The sequence below is a fragment of the Anas acuta genome, chromosome 12, assembly GCF_963932015.1.
Source record: "Anas acuta chromosome 12, bAnaAcu1.1, whole genome shotgun sequence".
Taxonomy (NCBI): domain Eukaryota; kingdom Metazoa; phylum Chordata; class Aves; order Anseriformes; family Anatidae; genus Anas; species Anas acuta.
Window position 1 is genome coordinate 20415017 of NC_088990.1, and position 22109 is coordinate 20437125.

Here is a 22109-nt window from a genome sequence, read left to right on the forward strand (position 1 = left end):
ACAGGTAGAGTAGTTATTAAAATGTATTACAGTTATTAATTAATGCAGCATTACTGCAATAGTTATTAAAATGCAGATCTTGAAAGACATAACACGTTTAGATGTTGGAGCTTAATATGCAGAAATTGTTATCCTAAACCTTCTTGCTTTGTTGTTAGGAAACTACTAATGTCCTTGCTGCTTACTTTACATTGTTGCTATATCATTCTCATGCTTTTTTATGTATTTATTACTAATGTATAAAAATGTCTTCAAAAGGAAATAATAATAAAAAACAGACACCAATTCATTCTTTTTAAAATTTATTTAAAAAGAAACGATTACTTCCTATTGGTAGTTTAAACAACAACAACAACAAAACTTTAATTTATATACTCTGAATGCCATAAATCTTTCAATTAGTTATGTCTCAATTTTATTTGCAGATTACAGCAAAAGTATGGCAAAAAATTGAAGCAATAAAAAAGGAAAGGAAATAAATTAATCAGAAGTTCAGAACATTTGATTTTATTCTTTTATTATTGTGCCAGTTTGTTTATGAGAATATCATTTATAAGATTCATTGAAAAGTGCTGCAGCCCAAAAGTTTGCCTGCATGTTTTTGGGAAGGTTCCGTGATTGTGTGATATATTCAACTTGAAAAAATGAATCCTTATTCTTCTCATAGACTGGTTAGAGCTTCCACGAATACAGCTGAACTAAAGTTTAACTCAAATATATGAAGGAGTACACTACTTTTATGACAGGATTATAAGGAGAGACTCACTCAAACTAAGGACTGTATTTATTAAGACCAGTGATAATAAGGCCATGGCATTATTTTTCTTTAAAATCTCCGGGTTTAATTTGAAAATTCTTGAAGATATTTAGCTATTGTTATTTGATTTTTGGAGTCCTGTTTACAGATTTGGTTGCACATAGAGCACATCTGCTGTACATTACAAACAGGCTACAAGATACTACATTTCCATCAATAGTATTAGTGAATGTTTTGAGATTAAACCTTCCTGTAGTTCTAGATCCTGTTCTCTTGCTCTCCTGTTTCTCTTATCCCTTGCTCTTGTCAAATATATCTTTTAACTGTCCTCCCTCCAAATTCTGTCTCTTCATTTCTCCTCTTTCTGTCTAGACCCTGTCCTTTTCCTCTTGAGTACTTGATTTGCTTGATCTAGAGCATTCTCTGTTCAATTTTTCTTGATTGTCAAAATACAAAAAGAAGATCTCTAGCAATAGTATTACCATTGTATGTCCCCTCTGACATTCCTGAAAAGACCTGGCAGTCTACACTGGCTGTGTTCAAATTTGGCAGAGTCATCTCACAGAATTAGTAGCCTCTAAGAATTCCTATTTGGCCTGAATTAGCATGGGTAATGTCCAGAGGATCTCTTCTGAGAGATCCCTAATTTGATGCAGACTTCTAGACATCCACATGTGCTTAGCATCATAAAAATGTGCAGAGGGACAAATCTTGTTCTATCTTTTATGGCCAAAAGGGTTATGACATGAGCAAAACTCCTGAGTTCTCATTGTAGATGGCACAGAAGCGCAAATTAGTGTGGGCACAGGAAATTAATCTTGTACTTAGAAGCATGGCTAGAATATTATTGGGGTATCTTAACGTACAGTCATCTCTTTGGGTAATCATAATTATTTCTCCTACTGAGGAGATGGGCTATGAATAGTGGATGTTACACTTCAATGCATTGCAGTTATAATCCTGAGACTGCTAGTAACTTCCTTAGGCACTGCATAAAGTAGGGGAGAGAGTACAGTTTGTCAGAAAGAAGTTAATGATACTAACTCTTGGTCACACCTACTTAACTGTTACATAGTACAACTGAGTGAATTCTCTCCTTAGTTATTCCTTATAAATTTTTTTTAACATGGTGAACGAGTTACATCTAATCCTTTGTAACAGTCTTGCATGAAAATGCAAATTCATCCACAGTATAGAGATGCACGGCTAGGATTGAACAATTAAAATACAGTATTTGGACAACTCAGCCCCAAACTTTGTTTCGCTATTTGTTCATTCATTTAGTAGGGGGAGTACATTGTATCATACAGCTCACAGATAGCATTGATTTTCACTTAAAACTTTCATATTAAGTCACCCTTGCACCACGCTACAGAAGAATATAGCTAGGAGGAACATTTTCCTGCTTAACATACTGGGCTCCTGATGTTTTATTTGGCCTGCAGGTGCTCCTCCAATATTATCATTAATTGCAACAAAAATCATATTTGAGACTAGCATGGAACTTGTAATGTTTAGCAAGGTCCTTCCATTGTTTTGTTTTTGTTTTGTTGTTGTTGTTTTTAATTCCTTAGTTTGATCTTTCATCTTTACAGGATTCTATAAACAGAACAACATCCAGCAGCTGAAGTGAGCAAGCAGTGAAAACTCTGCAAACACTTCAAAGTTCCTACCCTACAATAAAATGTTTCATTGCTCCACCTGGTCTTACGTTTATTACAGAAAAAGGAAAAGAAAATACATCTGCTATAACAAATTATTTCAATTTCAGTTTTCTATGTCAATAGTTTTTTGTAAATGAATGTTTACACTGAAATCTATTTTTAGTATTGGGAAAAAAATAGATCTTAGTGTTCTTTTAATCACTTCTTCAGAAATGTATTTTGATAATAGCAACTGCTCACTATAATAAAAAACAGAGAAGGCTTTCATTTACTGTGGCATTGGAAGTCCTGCCAGTTCTAAATGCCCTACATAGTTTCTTTAAAAAAAATTATGTTCTTTAGGCCTCAACAAAAACCAAAGCTCCTCTTCCAGGTTTGGTAGCAAACAGACTATTATTCTCCAATGCTAACCTTTGGACATCACTTTGGTAATAAGCTTTCTTAACATTTTTTAGGAAAGTATTCAGCTTGTCAGTAGGCACCATTGACACAGTGCAGCCACCCCATCCAGCTCCCGTCAGACGTGACCCAACGGCCCCAAATTGCCTAAAACAAAATAAAAAAAAAATCATGAAAAATAAGCCAGAAGGGAGTAATCGGTCATATATTAAATTCCTATAGAAAACTAGTGAATACTGGACTCAAAATACCTCTGTGTTATCTGACTTGCTGAAATTCGCTTGGTTGTATATGATATACCAACAATTTGTATTTACCATTTTGGACAGAAAAAATCTGTCACTTTAAGATGCAATGTAGTCATTTCTGTCAATTCTATGATACTGTCTTTTACAGTGCTTCAGCATCAACTGTTTTAAGGATCACAGTACAGCTGAGATGAAGAAAGCAGGGGAAGAAAAGGGATTGTGTTAGCAACGTTCATAAGACATCAGAAGTGAAAACAATACATGATAAAAACAACAAAAGAGGGTTCATAAACTTAATTGCACAGGATGTAGGCATGCAAGCTATTTTCCAATGTGGCAAAGATGAATAGCTCTATTCTTCCAGGGCAGATCTAAAACATGCTGAAGATTCACAGGCTTCTGCAGGACTGCAGAGAGTGCTGGTCAAGAAAATAAGAGTTCATAAACTCATTTTTTTAAAGAAAAAAAAAAAAAGAAGTCTTTTGCACTCAAACATCTGTTTATGCTGAATGGACAGAGCTAGGTATCTATCTTTAGAGGAGCCACATGAACGTAACAGACTTACAGCAGTAGAGGTAAAATAAGAATATAGTCTCAAAAGAACAAAATGTCTTTAATAATGGGGGCAAAGAGAAAAAAAAAATGATAAAGACATGAAATGATAAAATCATTCCCAGCCTCAAGATACTGGCCTGCTAGAAGTGTCCTACAGCGAATCTCATGCTGTTACCATGCAAGATTCAGATGCCACCTCATTAGAATTTAGATGAATTACTTTCATTACTTTGCTTGCCTGTGTTCCTTATCTTTAGTTAGATTTAGAAGGAGTAGGAAAATACCATGTAATGAATTTCTTTTGGATGTTTTCTGAAAACTCATTTGAAATCTTAATCCTCATGAGAGGTCTAATCAGATTTGCAACAAGTATTTTTGATATGTTTTCAATATCCATGCATTTGTGACTTACTAGTCATAAAATCGGTTTTAGGAAGGGTGAGATTCATGTGAATAATGTATTAGAAGATGACAGCTCATTCTGAGCAGGCTGTTGTGATTTTTTGCATGTACATTTTATGTTAAATGAGTCTGGTATACTGCTGGGTAAGAAGAAGTTTAGGTCGTATTTCAAGCAAGTATTTACATATGTGTTTCATTCTAAACATGCTTACATATCTTCTTGAATAGAAACACTTTCTTCAGTGTCTGTGTGGTGCCACCCTGCATATTGACTCGATTTTATGTTCCTTCTTTATTTCCTGTTGGTGTTTTATTTTACTTATGATTCCTGTAAGCCACTCATTCTCTGATGCAATTTTCGGTTGTTTCTGGCCTATGGAGCAACCTCCTAAAATGAGCAAGATACAATCCAGTCTCAATTGCAATCAATAGGGAAATTCCCATTGACTTCATAAAGCCCAATCCAATTTTCAGAGTGGTAAATCAACTGTCTGTGTTCATCTGGTCTGTTACCTCAGTCAGAATTTTGTATTTCACTTGGTGTCTGGCTTTTATTTTGGTGGGCAACTGAAATCCCCTTAGAATTGTTCTGAACCTTTTATTGATTTCATAATTCTCTGCAGTCATGCTCATGCCTCATTTTTACTGAGTCATTTTAAAATACTTAGTTGAAATAAAGCATAAAGTAGGCAGAAAATGTGCTTGTTTCAGAGCTGAAGTCACTGTGTTTCAAAATACTGTGGCTACTGATTTCAAATGTGGTGGTGCTCGGGGTGTAATGCCGAGGAACCTGGCATTTTGACAGGCAGTGCTGCAACACCTGAAAGTTAGGTATCTGAGATTGAAAGAATTCAGAAGTGAGCACCTAACTCTGCTGATACTGGAGGTGTGGTTGGTGCATGGGAAGTATCTAGGTCAAACACAAGGAAGTGATTTTGGAACAGGTCTGAAACTTTTTTTCATTGAGTCTCAGTCAATTCAGTCCTAAGCTAGGACTTACTCTTCTGGTAAAGTGGGATTCATAACCAGACGCTCTCTTCTTGTGCACCAGCATCTAAATTATGCATTTATGAAGAAAAGAGCAGTAAGCAGACAGTCACTTTTTCGACAATCTTGCAGACAGAGCACTTACACAGTGAGTGACATGGATTTAACATGTGGGAAAGTATGTGCACTACCTGGGCTATAATGCACCCATGAGCAAAAGTAACAGAGGGATTAGAAGGAGCACGTTAAATAATAATAATAATAATAATAATAATAATAATAATAATAATAATAATAATAATAATAATAATAATAATAATAATAATGATGATGATGATGATGATGATGATGAAAAAAAGCAATGTATGTCTACAGTTCAGTGTTAGAGGCACTTGGTGCTGAGTCTTGGGGTCTGCTCCTCGTTTCCTTATGAGCTTGCATACCTTGTTCCAGTATTCACAGGACAAAGAGAGAATTGTGAGTGTGTGTGTGTGTGTAAATGAGAGTGAAAACATGAATTCTACAGCAAAGAAAAGATTAAGAATGGAAAGATCAAGAATGAAAGTTGCACGGTTGGTATATAGAAGTGATAGGTAAGACAATGCAGTATGACATTTTGAAAACAGTTCTGTTGTGAGAGATGAAAAAATCAGCAATATTGATAATTTGAAATACTCAAAATTATGAACCAGCTATTCAGGAAGTACAGAATTAACATGAGATTTAAATATAAATTGGGGGTGGTGGTATGGTGCATACTTCTGTTTCATAGCTTAGTGTGCATTTGAGTAACATAATTAAGGTTTTTTGGAGCTGCAAACTTTTTCATTGGTTTTTGTTTGTTCATTTTTCAAACTATACCATGAACCTGTCCAGGCCTTGCAGCTTTAGGAAAATCATCAGTGATAAGAGTCTTGATAAAATGCAGTTGTCTCTGTACCATAATGTGCCTGGATGTAATATAAAAATTGCATTTTAAAAGTGATCAGAGAGGATTCAGCCATCTTCACGTGGCTGGTAACACAAAAATTATTGGGTTTTATACCCCCAAGATATGGAGAATAAGGGAATGAAAGTTATTTGTAAAATTCAGGGACTCAGGGAGAAAGTACCTCAGGAATTTGGGAGCTCAGTTCCAATGTTTTGTTCCTTACCTATTTAGTAAACCTCTTGTGTTTTAAAAGGCTAACAGGTAAAATGGCTATTAATAGCATGAGAAAGGTTAGAGAAAGAACAAGTCTTCTGTCTTTGCAAAAAATAAAATACTGACCAACTGGTGGTTACTCTTTTCAGCACTACAAACCACAGCAAGTATGGATCCCTTTCTTTCTTGGCAGATGCTGTACAGTAAAACATAAAGATCTAGGCAAAACAGAAAACATCTGGATATGCAGATTATTCTTCACAGTTTAAACCTTGTAAGGAGAGAACAGCAGTAGACTTGGGCAATTCTGTGGAATGTATTTTTGGAAGGGCTTTTTAAAGTTACAGGGCAGCTGTATATCATTGTAAGAAAAGAATGTAATTTATGTAGTTCCTGGCCATTTCTATAATCACATCAGCCAAGTTTTCCTAGAGTGACTAGTGATTTTTACGTGCCCTAGTTTTTTAATGCACAACTCAAGAAAAGTTTAGAGCTTTTTTTCCCCAATAGTTTTCAAAACTTATGCTCTGGATTAAGCTGTATTCATCTCAAATAGTTATATGCTTCTACAAATCTAATCATAGCATTAGAGAAATCATTCATGAATATGAAACTTCTGGAGAAGGATGTATTTCTCAAGAAATATTCTTAGTGGGACAAGACTGTAAGGAATAATGAACTAAGAACTTATTTGCTTGCAATGAATATAATAGAACAGTTACAATCATTTAAAAATACCAATTAAAATTATTTTGCTCCACTGTGAAGCGTAGTTTTGTTCATCATACTAGCCATAGGTGCTTCTGTTGGCAAGTTAGAAATCTGAAGTAACATGGGCACACACGTCACTCTTTTTCTTCATTATTTTTGGTCCATGGAACTTTCAGTTCTGATTAATTTTAATTCAATTTAGTAAAATCCTAACTGTGTGCTCCTTTCCTTCTGGTTCTGCGGCTATGTCTATGCTGCTGCCTATGAGTTAGTGTCACGATACCAAAGCTAGCTCAGAGAGTAGCAGCTGCCTAGCTGTGAAAGCACAGAGCTCAGCACAAATCAGAAACAGAGAATTTCCATCCACGTGCTACGCTTCATGCTGCAATACACTGCTGCTAGCATCCATGCCAGTTTATTCAGTGTAGCACAGGTAACTCTATGCTGTAGTATAAAACTTACTAGCTTATACCTATTTATTTTCCTCTACTTGAAACAGGGTAGTTATCTCTCAGCATTTCTGAAAAGCAGCCCTTTTAGTATGACTCCAGCTGCATGCCCTAAGTGCGGACACTTGAAATGGCTAGTCGCTTCTGCAGGGCGCAGTCATCGGGGACTTCGGACTAAGGCATCAATGCTGGGTAGTTACTGTAACTAAAAATAATGCAGATGTTAATTTGCAAGGTTTTTCCTCTGTCAATGGGGTCCCAAAAGAGGCTGCTGGTACCTGGCACTGGATCAAGACTTTGCAGCTTTTTTTGACTTTTTTGCTTTTGAAAACTGAGTGGAGCATAGTTTTTGTCTTCAGCTGTCTCCAGAGCCAGTTCTCCCTTCTCTCACGTGGACAGATGGTTCCCCTCTGAGTAGCTGGGACAACCTTGCTAGAATCACTCCACTAACTGAGGGACTGTCGTAGCTTACTCCATTATGTGATCCAGTAAACTGAATGTGGCCTGTGAGTTACATATCGGATTGGCTCCCAAGAGAAAGAGCACAAATTACATTGTTAAATTACTATCAGATTGTCCTTCTGTGATTTATCACAAAACAGCATGTGTATCTCATATGCAAAATAATCTGTGAATGTCCAGAAGTCTTGCATTTGGTTTTTGAGATTGTAGTTTTCTGGCTTCGAAGCCATTCCATCTTGTCTGCAAAATTAATGAGACTAACCTAGCTTATTAAATAATCATCTGTATCATACTGTATCAATTTACAAACCTGGTAAATAGGTATTACAACTTACTAAATGCATATGACTATAAAAGTAAGAATGCATATGGCACATTGCCTGTTTGTAAAATTCATATTTTTGTTATAAACCAGACTAATTTCCTAGTCAAAAATAAATAAATAAAATAAAATGCTGGTAAAGGATTTTTGTAACCTTCCTTTTTTTAACTTCAAACTGAGGCGGTTTCTGTCTTCTCCAAGACTCAACGATTTAGAGAAAGAAACTCTATACTTTTATAGAGTCCCTGCTTCTGAAAGACAGTGAAACAGCATTCCTTGACCTCAGGTTTACGAACACTTAAGGCACACTGTATTTCCCTTCTAATAGGACAATAACCTTTAACCTTGTAATGCTCTGACTTAGGCCAGTTTCCCAAACTATGAGCACCCTTCTCCAAGGAGAAGCAGGAACTGTTAAAGATGAGCAGCAGTATGAAGAGGGCACCACCAGGATTTGTGATGAATTGAATGAGCGAAGCAGCCAGGAGAGGTGGCTGGGACAGTGGCAGGGATGAAATAGTGGTGGGTAGGCTTGGGTGGGCAACTATTTATTCCCCTATGCCCATGTTAAAATAATCACCAACCACTGAATTCTTTTTACGGGCACTGAATTTAGATCAAAGTTAGCACAAGAAGTCTGTCCCATGATTAAATGTACCAAAAAAATGGAAGATAAGAGGGGCTGAAATGTGTATATCCTTTCATGCCAGTGCTGTGGTATGGATGAAATACTACATTAAATGTACTAAGTATTCATTTTTACTTTCTCTGTTAACACATGGTTATAGCAGATCTCATTACCCACTGTAAAAGAGTTATGAAAATAATGGCCTACTACATGCAACAACCTGTGATTTCCAGCCCCTTCATTCCACTTTTCAAACTCCGTTTATTCTGGCCAGAGGATATGAAACTGAGGAGGAATAAAGGGGGAAAAGAAGTGACAAAATGACAAGGAATATGTTTTGGAGTTCACAGGTCCTGTTTTACTGCAGCCCAACTGAGTCACGGAACCCAGCTAAAAGAACGAGGCTGGAGGCGGGATGGAGACTGAATAATGTAGAGAAGGCTCAGATGCACAGTGTGGAGAGTAGAAGCAAGGTCAGACATTGTAATAGTTAATATGCTCATCGTTTAAATGGTAAACTGCTTTCCAACCTATCGGGTGCTGTAGATAAAATTTCTAAGTAAAAAGAAAAAAAAAAATCCTTAGCATTTCACAATATACCATTACGATTTCAAGGCAACCTAGGAATGTAGAACAGTTCGCTTACTCTCTAGAATTCCCATGGTGGCAGTTCTTACATGGCTAAGAAATACACAAAAAGTAAGAGAGTTCAAATAAAACAACTAAAATAATGTTTTAAGAAAACCAGTTATGACTTCTTCTACATTTTTTAAAAAAAGAATAGCCAACACAGCCTAACGTAACACTTGTGATGATGAGTCAATCCAAAAGCAAAGTCTGTAATAAAGCCATAAACTGCAGCTTTCATCTGAAAGTATTACACAGATGTCAGTAGGGAAACAATTGACCATGTAATGTCCCTGCAGGAGATTAATTTTGTAATAAGAGACAAGAATACTTTCATTTTAACATTGCAATAGCCAACGATGTCATATTTTCTCATCAATTCAAACAATATTCTCAACAGGCGATTACTCTTCCTTGTGGTCAAGACTTACAGGCAGATGTCTACCAGCTGATCCAGTTCAGGACAGCTGCATTCATACATTTCCCTGCAGCTGATATAGCTCTGGTTCATTAATTCTCCCAGCAGCTGGATTGCATTGGCAGGTGCTTCGTTGCATATCTTCTTAAATTCCAGCACTCTGGCAGCTTCACTATACACGTGCTTTGCACGCTGGTGTAACTTGAAGGTGGAAACTAAACAAAATGAAAACATTAAGTAGTAGAGTTATCCATTGTTATTTAATACAAAAGGAACATAAAAACATAGAATTGTTATTTTTAGTAATTCCTATTTCATATCAGAACACTAAGCTAAAAGTCTTCTGCAAAGGCTCACCTACATCTTTAAAAGAGCTAATAAAGTAGTATTCAGAATTCATCAAAATATGATGGGCACATTTTTATAACATTATGCACATAACAAAAAGTATAATTTTAAAAAATATACAAGATTAAAACTTATCTCTATAGGAAGAGATTTTAATGCACTGAACTGATACGTGAAATATGAAACCAGACTTTCGTACACCCAACTCTACAGGTCAGCCCCAAGCCCCAGAATTAGTTCATTGCTGTGTCACTGAAGAGACTCATTCTTCCCTCTTACTTTGCAGATACAAGCCACACAAGTTAGCAGTGATGTGCTGACAGACAGAAAGCACTGATGTGCATTAGGGCATTAAGCGAATGCTTTCAGGTTTTCAGATAGGAGCCAAACTGAGTCATGAGAACGCCGGAGAGGTGCCCAGTGCCCTGCAGGCTGATGGCTGCTGGCACCTGCTGGCCCAGGGCATTGTGTGTAACTGCTCCAGGCCTAATTTGCATCCATTGTGTCACAGATAGACCTTTTATTTAAAAATAAAAATGTAATGTTTATTTTGAAACTGAGACTAAAAATACCGTTGGCCATACTTCCTGGTGCATAGGCAAGGAAGCCCTCTCAGGTATTTCCTCAGTGCTGGCTCAACGTGACTGCAAATACCACTAGGTTAAAGGTATGCTGAAGAACACAGGTGCTTTCAGTTTGGTTTTCAGGGTTTATTTGCCAAGCCTGGACAGTGGGGCAAAACCAGGAAGGGGATGTCTGTGGTTAAAGGCTCCTTGAGCTACTCCAAGGTTAGGCTGTTAAGTCCATTATTTTCCTCAGCCAATAGAGTTCTGTTTGTTTCAATACTATGGAGTTGTTGCTGTTATTGAGGAAGTGTTACAGAAGCATGCAGGACAATTTAGTTTATGATAAAACTAGATCACTTGAACTTTTTTATATTAGCAAGTGAACCTTATTCTTTATTGGGAGCACCTACTACAGTATGTGTCATTGTTACAACTCAAGCCCCTGGAATATCACTCATTTTCTTTCTACACATGAATTCTCCTTTGGAACAAGGACTCTTTCCTCCTATCAGCTTCTGGTCTCTTACTTTTTAAAATTGCTGATGAAATATTCAAACACAGGCAAAAGGACAAGAGGACAGGCAAGCCCCTGTATTCCTAACAGAACTTGCTATCTGACCCAGGCACATGCACTTCCTACTGGGCTGTTGTGTGGAGACAGACGAGTTCTGGAACCACTTCTGATGATTTTGGCAGTCTACGTTTGCAATTATACGTAGAAGTCTTCCTTGAAAGACTGGAAATGAAATTGTGTCCAGTAGGAAGTAGTCTCTCATATATATATATAGATATAGATATAGATGTATACATACGTATATATATATACACACACTTCTGATTGAACCCCTTACTAAAACTTCAACATTGTCTATACAATCTCTGTATCTTTCCGGAATAAGTGTAAATCACACCTGTAAATGCTGAAAACACAGAGCTGATACACAAAAATGGTCTAAAATGATAGAGCAGCATGGAACACAGAAGTTTTCTGCTACTGATGATATTGCTTCTAGTGATATTTATTTCATAATTCAATACAGACTGCTACTGAGAAACACTGTGTTGCTGTCTTGTGAGGAGGCCTTCTAAACGTATTTAAAGTTAGGATAGAAATGACAAAATTGAGAGCCCCCCAGAAACGCCACTCAGGAAGAGCATGTTCTGCTTTACCACTTAGAGGTGTGTCCTGCCCCACTGTATTTTGTTGCTGCTGAAATTACTTGCACTGTGTTTTGCAGAGCAACGTCTCGGTATTTCTGAATGTTGGAGAATGGCTGCGTGGCATTTTTTAAGGATGGTTTCTCTTTAAATATTCGTTTCTTATAAGCCATTGTTTTACAGCAAGGAGATTTATAAATGTGCATTCGTTTAGGGAATATCTAAAGTTGCGTGAGAGATTGCCATAGCTCACACTCTCTTGTAAATCACCATTGAACAGTAGTAACCGAAAGAATGAACTGAAAACATGTCTGTTTTCAATTGTAAGGCAACAGACTTGCCAAAGGCTGTGATTGATTCAGAGACCACCCTTTGGTAGAGCAATGCTCTACTGGCCAGATTACCTTTAAAATCTCTGGGGTTGTGTTATGCTCATCATGTTATGAATTGGAATGGGAACGGGCACTCCAACCCCTGGCTGTCAGCCAGCAACTCTGGGCTGAGCTCTTGACAGTGTTCACTTGGTGGAGAGCCCAGCAGCGCAGGGGAGAATTTGCTACCTTGATGCTGTCTTTCTCTCTGGGAAAGCAACCCTGACAAGCAGGTCTCAAACGAGAGCATGGCTGTATGTTATTTTCAGACTTCTTTGTGTCTGTTTACAGAACTGGTATCAGGTAAAGCCTGGCATCATTACATTAGCTGTTGGTTGTTTATGGGCAGTGTTTTATTTCAGAAAATTATGTTCGTGTTTAGTTTGCTTTTCCTCTCTGGCAGCATGTTTACTGTTCAGGTAGAGTTATCTTCAGGACAGCAAACACCTCTGTACTCTCTGAGTGCTATTCTAAAACAATCAAATGATTCACATATTTTCAGCTATCAACACCAAATGCTTCTGGTAATAGAGAAACCCTCTTGGATCTCTTTCTGTTTGGATGGGTGGTCCAACAAACCATCTCCATATAATAAAAGATAGCAGAGCACACATGATATTCCCCAAGACTACATTTATATTTGAACCTTCCTACTCTATCACAGCCTGTATACTGAATATAAGCAGATCTGAATTAACAGGCCAGGCCATGCCAAAGAGCTATAGAGCCCATGATTTTAGAAGAGTGCAGGAACTGATCAAAATCTGCGTGTTTCATGGGAAAGCAACCATATTTCTTACAATTAAAAAAGAGTTATTTCATACGCCATACTTTGTCATGGTTAAAAGAAAACTTAAGTGTGCACAACTGCTTAGTTTATATCTGAGCTAGGGCTGGAGGGCTATGAAAAAAGAGAAACTGAAGCCCTCAAAGTAAAGTGGGCAGTGTTGTACAGTACTTGGGCTGTAAGGTCTTGCCCTCTGTGGGGCTCAAAGGAGAGCAAAAAGGCAGGATTTAGGGAAATCATGCCCCATTCTTAAAAGTATTTGGGTCTTTAAATCTATTATTGTATATGGAAATTAGGTACTCAAGCCGACTAAAAATGTAAATGTTTTCTTAAACCTTTAAACTATTAAGCCCTGGTTTCACACACTTATATTTATTTCCAGCTGAGGGGTATGGATATGCTCACTCTAGCAGTTGAGGTAACTGCTCATCTCACCTGAGACATGAGTTGCCCTACAGTACTTGTTTCTGTGACTAGGGAGGACGTTAAAATCTCTGGTGCAATGATGCTTTGCTGACTGCCATGCTGACATAAGAGCAATTGTCCAGCACGTGTCTGAAGTAATGTTTCTCCCATAAAGGGATCTGTGCAGTATCCAGTCCTGGTGTTCAGCTTGATAAAACACTGGAGCACTGTTTGCAGTGATGGGGATTCATATCAACTAAGGATTGTGTCTCTGACCAGAAACATGCTGTCAAAAGCTCTTTGTTCACACTGCTGTGTGTTCCCTCTCTGTTGCTTTCTGTGTAGCTCACTGCCATGCAAGAAAGCTGTTTGATTTTAGACCTAGACATGCTGGCACAATCAAAATCTCAGGGGCTTTGTTGTCCCTATCTGAAGAGACAATGTGGCGATTGTGATTTATGTTGTATGGTATCAGCTGCACACGCACAAAGTTTCTTGTGGACTGAAGTGAGAGTGAGCTATACCTTCTATAGGCTGAAAGAAATACAGATCAGAAGTTGTTACAATGAATGTGAAAAGACAAAATGAGACCAAAGAAAACTTTGGGGAGGACAAGGAATCTTACACCCAAGTCTACTCTTAGTGATGCTTTGTCACTAAGTTTTTAACACGTTCACTAGCAGTCAGCCTATTGCTGGCAGAGCTAATCCACCTTTCAAGTCACGGCCTCAGTAATTATTTCTGAAGCTTCAAAGAGAACACAGTCCACAAGGAATCTCATCCACTGTTAACTGCTTTGTGTTACCAGTCAACATCCATTTTTCAGGGAATGTCAGTGACTCTTGCTGACCCTTTGTGCATTCTCTGCACCCGGGCTTTGCTCCTCTGCACAGGATCTCTGTAATACCATCTGTGAGCAGCTAGACTTAACCCACTTACCAACCACGAAAGGCCCTTGAAAGAAGCAGTGACATTTTCCAGTGCACTAATAGTTCACACTGCAGCAAGAACCTTGTAATTTGTTAAGACACAACTAACATTAATGAAAGTTCGTTCAAGATCCATACAGAATCTCTTAAAACAAACAAAAATCCCAGGCTATTTGTTGCAAACAAAAATGACAGTTAGTTAAATGTAACAGAGAAGTTTACTGTGGGTTTGCAACTGTATCGTCGTATTTTTTGTTTTAACTTTATTAAAATTGTGTAAACCTGTCCACTCCACTTACATGGATTTTTTTCTCTACAATTAAACATTGTGGCTTCCCAGCAACTCATATGATTTGTTGTAATTTCAGTTTCAGCAGATTCCTTTCTTTAGGGACTTCCTGTACAATTCTATCTGACCTTTAGCTAAAGACCAGCCTCTTCAGGCTGTATATTTTTTTCTGGCTGCTTTGGCAGCTTCTTACGATGTGTTTCACTGTAGATTAACGAGCTACACATGGCTGATGGAACTGTTAGAAATTTACAACAGGAAAAACTCACCAATGCAAAATCATGGAGGGGACAGTTTCTACCACCATTACTCATGTGGAATAGTACCTTTCTCTGTTAGGCATCCTGCTGATTGAACATGAAGAGGGTGAAGGTTTCTGGCTCATAATATATACAAGAAAATGCTGCCAGATGGCTTTAATTTGAGCCAGATTGTGAACCCCCCTACTCAAAGTGGGGAACAGTTACTCTACTGGGACTGCTCAAGTGACTGTTTGTAATCCGGCTTTCTGAAAATAAATGACGGACCGGCCATTGCTGGATTCAGCAACCCTTTTAGCAGACACCTGCTTTGAGAATATGGTAACTACCAATTTTGAGCTGTTTTTTCTCCAGAGACGTGTGAGCTTTAGCAGGGCTGTTGTGACTAACCTAGAACATTCACTGCCTGTGCCTGACCTGTGGCAGTCCCAAAAGGCCTACCTCGGCTGAGTACCTGTATGGGGTCTGCCTGGAGCAGACGTCCTGGGGCTCATCCCAAGGAAGCTGTGGTTTTATTGAAGGAGACGAAGTGTGCCCCAATTTGGCCATAGCAGGGATCACGCTGAGGCTGTGACAGGCACCCAGATCCTGAAGCTGGGAAGTGCTCTTAGGTTCACCAATTTGGAGGTAACTTCTGTTCTTGTAAAACAGGGGCACTCTACAGCTGCACACAACAAAGCTCTATGTGTGGCTGAGCAGCATGTCTGAGAGTCCACCTTCACATACAGCCGTGCCTTAGTTTCTGTGCAAATAAAGTAAAAATTGTTCTTGTGTTGAGATCACCATTAATACAGATAACTTGGCAATGCGAATGAAAGGCTATCGAAACACCACTTCGTCAAGCTACAGGATGGTTTTAGAATTATCATTCCAGGAAACAAATAGGAGGGCCGTTCAACAGCCAAATCCCGACAACAAATGGATGCCTGTTATTCCCATGACAACTCATTTCCCAGGTTTGAATGCCACAATTAAATTACAATTTTATATGTGAAAAGGAAAAATCAGTTTAAAAATAACTCACTTAAGAACAAAAAACCTTTTTATAGTTCAAAGGAATATACTCTCCTGTAAAAGTGTCCTTTTGTGGTGAGGCTTATAAATACTTAATGTCCCACAATAACCACACACTAAATGTTCTGTGAAGCGCACAAGTCCAAGACAAAATTATGATATAGTGCACCTTAGAATGTAAGAAATATTATTTTCTCTGGAGATGTTCAGAAGCCATGAGTGCAATCCATGTATAAACATTTGGAAGGGGGATTTAAACTCAGGATTTTGAGTTGGCCAAGGAACAACTGCAATAAGTTTACAAAGGCTTTATGCATCATCTGTGCTTCTCCAAACCTGGGGAGCAAGTAGGGCTGTACAGTGAGGCACCGCAGGAATCCTTGAGTACCTGCCTATAAAAGGGATGTAAAGTTGCTATGCATCAGCCACAGCCTGGGACTTGCCCAAAGCCTGTCCATGTGATTTTTCTTTGGGATCTGGATATTTTCTTTGGTCAGCCTTACATATACACAGAACTTTGTGCAAGTATACAGCACCATCACTGGAGCAGTAGAGGAAGGAAAGCTGGACTGAAGGCTGAAATAATATACATAGCACTGTCAGATCCTTAAACATGAGATACAGCATCAGTAATAATGTTAACTATCACTGGGCTTTGAGTAATACAAAAGAATTAAAACTACTGACAATTTATATTCAGCCACAGAAAATTTGGATTCCAGTAAATGATCTAAGTATACTTCTCATGCACATATTTTACACTTAATGCTGTAATATTTTATCAGAAAAGTTGATAAAACCTATACAAAGGAATAAAAGGTACCTTAAAGGTTAGAGCTCTCTTTGTTCTTGTTGAACACAAGTTCAACATTCCGAAATCCTCTGCAGAGATCATTTATTTCTTGGTGGGTTTTCTCACATAAAGAAGCCAGGCTTTGTCATTAAAGTATAGTGGGAAAGTAGAGGGGAGATAAGGAAAATATTTTTGTCAAACACCCTCTGGTTTTCCAAAGCCAACATAAAATGAAATTTTGTTGAGTGTGTTAACAAAAAAGAAAAAAACACCGTGCATTTAGATTTTCTTTCTGTGTCTGTCTTGTTTCTTCTTTGTATATAGTTTTACAGAAAGCTGTTATTTAATTTTATATTGTACATGCAAAGAGACTTCCAGCATAACCCATTGTAATTGGCCTTATCAAATGAAATCATGGTCATGCAAGTTTAAGAGATTCCGTTCAGCAAACATCTGCAAACACTATTCAGAGCCACAGTATAGCACTTCCTTTGAGTTTTTTCTATAACTTTTGAGTTTAAATTTTTTATTCAAGTTTTGGGGGAGGGAGGGACGGACAACACAACATAACATAAATAAAACAATTCGGTTCTACAGAGCTGTAGAATTTTATTTTATAAACCAGGTCTATAGATTATAAACATCTGTAAGTCTTGTACTGCTTCATAAAGGGGAGTTAGGGGACAGCATAAAAGAGTCAGAACTTTGTAGTTCCCCATGAAAATGCTGCAGAGTACATCTACAGAGTTCAGTCTTGTACATACAGCACAGAATGATCATAGCTCTTTCTGTGAAGATCAAGAGCTGGAGTAAGATATCATATTCCATGCTGGTACCCCTCTGGCAGTGTAATTAGACAGTAAGATAATTTTATGCTCTCTGATATCATTGTCTTGCAAAACAGATTATAGATTCAGGCCTGATCTCAGTTCAATATGTAACATTTACAATTGTTCCAGATATGCATATTATTTAAATATATGCACCATTATGCATATATATATATATATACATGTTACTAATTTATATGCATAAAATATGTACCTCCCTGAAAGCAGTCTTGGCAAGGATATAATTTGGCTGTGGAGAATAGCAGAGGTATTAAAGCCACAGGATAGAAACAAAGAAGTATGCATTATTTTAAATGCATAAAGTAAAATTCTAATCTCAACTGGAAATGACTATGTAGGCAAACTAATGATTTCATAAATGCTCTATTAAGTACTACTAGCAATCCTACTGTATGCATCCAAGACAATTCTTTCAGAAACCAGTCAATCTTTCAAAAGTCATATACACCAATACTCAAGACTACATGGTATAATTATATGCGAGAATATGTGGGAAATACATTTAGTAGTAAATTATTTACCTGCACCAACGTTTTTATAAAATAAATAAATATATATATTGGCGGTAACAGAAACTTCTTTCTCAGGAAAGAGTGGCCCAGAAGATTTGTTGCTTGTTTTATGAAGTGACTGTGTATTTATCAATTCGAAAAGAGAAGCACAAGCTCCACCTGTGCTATCCCTGAACACCATTTAAAGAACCACAAACAGGACTCATTTGATCAATGCTGTAACCATCCAAAATGTTTGGTTTTGTTGGAGCTATGGCTTAAAAAGGAAGCCTAGCTTAGTCTTTTCTCTAGAATAAAGCCTGGATTATTTAGCGATGACTCTAAAATATTACAGACTACTCTAAAATAGTAAGTGATCTGCTACTTTTACCATTTAAGAAACCTTAAGGTACCTCTCTACAGGTACCTTAAAGGAGGCTGTAGTGAGGTGGGGGTTGGTGTATTCTCCCACGTGCCTTGCAACAGGACAAGGGGGAATGGGCTAAAGTTGCGCCAGGGGAGTTTTAGGTTGGATGTTAGGAAAAAGTTCTTTACAGAATGGGTTGTTAGGCATTGGCACAGGCTGCCCAGGGAGGTGGTGGAGTCACCATCCCTGGAGGTCTTTAAAAGACGTTTGGATGTAGAGCTTAGTGATATGGTTTAGTGGAGGACTGGTTAGTGTTAGGTCAGAGGTTGGACTCGATGATCTTGAGGTCTCTTCCAGACTAGAAATTCTGTGATTCTGTGATTCATTCTGCCATTTAGCATCTTGACACCTAAGATTCTGGAGAACTATTCTGGCAAGACTTGTGTACTACCTACTAATATTAATACAGAACTATTTTATATAACACAAACATCATGCAGTAAAAAACGCCATTTCATATATGCTTACCATCTTGCGTGTTTTGACTAAGGATCTGAGAGCGGAGGTCCTCCAGGCTAATTCCCAGGCATTTACAAATTTCCTCTGTGCTGTAAGGCTCAGGATGTAATACCTCCTCGACAATGGTCAGCATTTCCTCTAGGCTAACTCCTAGCTTGGCTTGCACATCTTGGAGTCTCAACATTTTTTTCCAGTCCAGGCCTTTTGACTTTGAGAGAAGCTAAGATGTAAAAAATAAAACATATTGTGCTTTCCAGTTTAAAACTAACATTAAATTGTCCATTAGCAGCTTTAAGACCCATTTGTTCTTTTCACTTCTTAATTGGGAATCATCAACAGCCACTTTCAATCCACACAGAGCAGATAATTACTATATTTTTATATAAAAGCTCTATGAATGGCAGATACACATACACTCCCCTACCTGAGACATTGTCTGTGAAAGCCCTACTGACATTGTGTGATATCAAATCAGTGATTCATCCTTTTCCATGGATGTTATTACTTCAAACAATTGCTAATATTTCAAAACCACATTCAGACTATTGCTTATACAAATGCTAAAATATTGTAACACTGCAAGTCCCCAAGAAGTCTGTTTCTGCACTAATTTGCTCTAACATTGGAAACAGAGATCGATCTTTCCAAGATGTTCCTGCAGTTTCCTAATGATCGTTGTCACTACAAACCTTTCTCATAATAGTCCTAAAAATATGAAAGTAGGTAGGCATAAGATTTGTGCTGGAGAATTAACTGTGTTCGTTCTCAATGTCTAGTGTTTAGGGTAAATTACAAATAAGCACATTCTTTTAACACAAAATTCAAAATTTTGAGCTCTACAAAGTTACTATGTGTTGGTCAGAATCTGTTCTGTTCCTACATGATTGCTATTATGCTAATTAGATCTAGATAAAAGTGTTTTTCCCACTCCAGATAATGATGTCATGTGTTATGTATCTTTCTGATGTTTTGGCAATTGAAAAACACACCAGAACCCTAAAAGGAAATATGTCAAAGAGGCTTTTCTCCAGAAGGTTGCTGCATGTGATGATGCTCCCCAGTGCCTAATGAAAACACCTGAGCAAAGCAGCTTTCCAAATGCTTCCATGAGGTGGAATATTTTTAATGTTATTAGTGATGGAATGATATTAAGTGGTTATTGTGACAGATTAGCAGGGATGTGCCAACGTCACTTTACGGGATTGATAAATACACAACATGCCTCTAATTCTGCACCATTTAAATTGAGATTAAAGTTTCCACATATACCAGATCAGGCTTTATGTTTGCAGAGAGTTTAAAGTATTGCAGCAAAATCAGGGAATTAATTCCTTTTCCCATTCAAATCCATGTTGAACTGGATGTTTAAGCAGATCTACTGTCCAACTATAGATTCTCAACCTCCTGCTCTCCTCCAACAGCGCTTCTGCAGGGGCTTTTCCAATTGTGCTTTATTACGGCACATAAAAGTTAACTACTTTTGGTGCCATCTAGTGACTTGCTAAAATTTATACGAAGCTTAGCAGAGCAGAACAAACAAAATCCAATCAAAATCCCAATCATATGACACTGCTGTCATTTAAAACAGTGTTGTATGTGGTGGTGGAGAAAGAAACAGCTGTGTCTGGTGGCTAATGCAGAAATCAAGGTGAGAAAATTTTCTGGAGAAAGACTGCTTAAGTCTCTTCTGGACTGCTTTTCAAAGGCACTGAGCATGTAGACCTTTGTTACTTTAATGCACTTGTATTTTGGCTTACTTATTGATCAGGTACAGTAACAATTATTGCTTCACTTATTTCATTTAAATATTCAATAATATTTGGTGCATGTTGGTGCATGTTTATGACACAAACTTAGATCTGTTCCAAGATGCTAAATGAATGGAAATTTCCCTCTCATAATTTAATCCTAACATTCAGCATCCCCTAAACTTTATTACCAGAATTTAAATAGAACTAAGCATTTAGAAAAAAAATAATATAATGCTCTCTAAGGCAACAAAAGTCCTTCTACTTACTTGTAAAATAAATAATCCAGCTATAAATATTTGTCACACGCACTGTGCCATCTACTCTATTTTCTATTCTTGAGTGGAGATGCTGTATTTTAGATGAGCTAACTACATTGAGTTTTACACGTCAGATGTTCCAAATGGAAACTGACCTCTTCAGGCCTGCGGGCAGGGCTTTTTTGTAAAATTTCATACTGCTTATAGCGAAATTTAAATTGTAACAGCACTGGGAAAAATGTTATGGGCAAAAAGATTTTTTTTTAATATATTGTTTTTAATATTTAGCTGCAGCACCTCAAATTGTAACGGACACAGAACAGAAATGAGAAAAATCCCATCTATTAAATGTACAAATGTAATCCCAGCACTGATCCCCACAGTTGGATATTTTCTTGATGATCTCTGACTAGATGGATTAAAGATGTGGACATAATCCAGCTGGCTCTTAACTGTCAGGATACAGGATCTGTAGCCCTTATTGTCTTACTGTTCAACACAGGCACACTGGAGCACGGTATGCAACTGACAGTACAACATACTCAGTGAATGATGGGACAAATCTAAATAAAAGAAAGCCTGGCTGAGAAGTATTGGGATACTTAGCCCTTATATAACACCATTTTCTTACACTTTATATTTCTATATGCCATCTGAGTGTCTGCCCACACTTAACACACACTGGCTGATTAACTACATGGCATCCCATTTGCAGACATTCTCGGCACCGCTATAGCTGAAACTGAACTGAAACACACCCTACGAAACACAGGGATAGCAGAATATTCACTAATGTGCATACTTACCCTGCAACACCTACTGCGCAAGAGTTCTGAGGTATAAAGTACATGTTAATTTCCTGTGGAACTGAGAATGTTCTGAGGAATGTAATTGACTTTAAACATGCTGTTTAATGGTGTACAGGAAAGCACTCAGAGACTAAAGCAAAAATTTAAAAAGAAGAAAAAACAAACAAGAACAGCAAAAAATCAATCAAATAAATGGCTGTCTAGAAGGGAAAGGCATAGAACCAGAGACAGGCAATTTTGTGAGGATGCTCAAGATTTCATTTGGTGTAAGACAGACTGATATCAAAACGTTCTGTACTAATGCCAACAGAGACATGTTGTATTGGTATCTTTACTTACACAGATTTCTGCAAGGAATAAGAAATATGAAA

The 22109-nt window shown here is 37.6% G+C and overlaps 1 protein-coding gene across 4 annotated transcripts in view; it reads right to left on the minus strand.

Annotated features, from left to right (window-relative positions):
* Positions 1-285: 285 nt before the first annotated feature.
* GALK2 (galactokinase 2) overlaps positions 286-22109 on the minus strand; it is a 52992-nt gene continuing 31168 nt past the window's right edge. For all 4 annotated transcript variants that reach the window (XM_068696001.1, XM_068695999.1, XM_068696000.1 and 1 more), the window contains 3 exons: positions 18931-19141; positions 9787-9988; positions 286-2967 (listed from right to left, as the gene is read on the minus strand). In XM_068696001.1, the coding sequence (XP_068552102.1) occupies positions 2760-2967; positions 9787-9988; positions 18931-19141 (621 nt within the window). In that variant the 3' untranslated portion in view covers positions 286-2759. The remainder of the gene's footprint in view (positions 2968-9786; positions 9989-18930; positions 19142-22109) is intronic.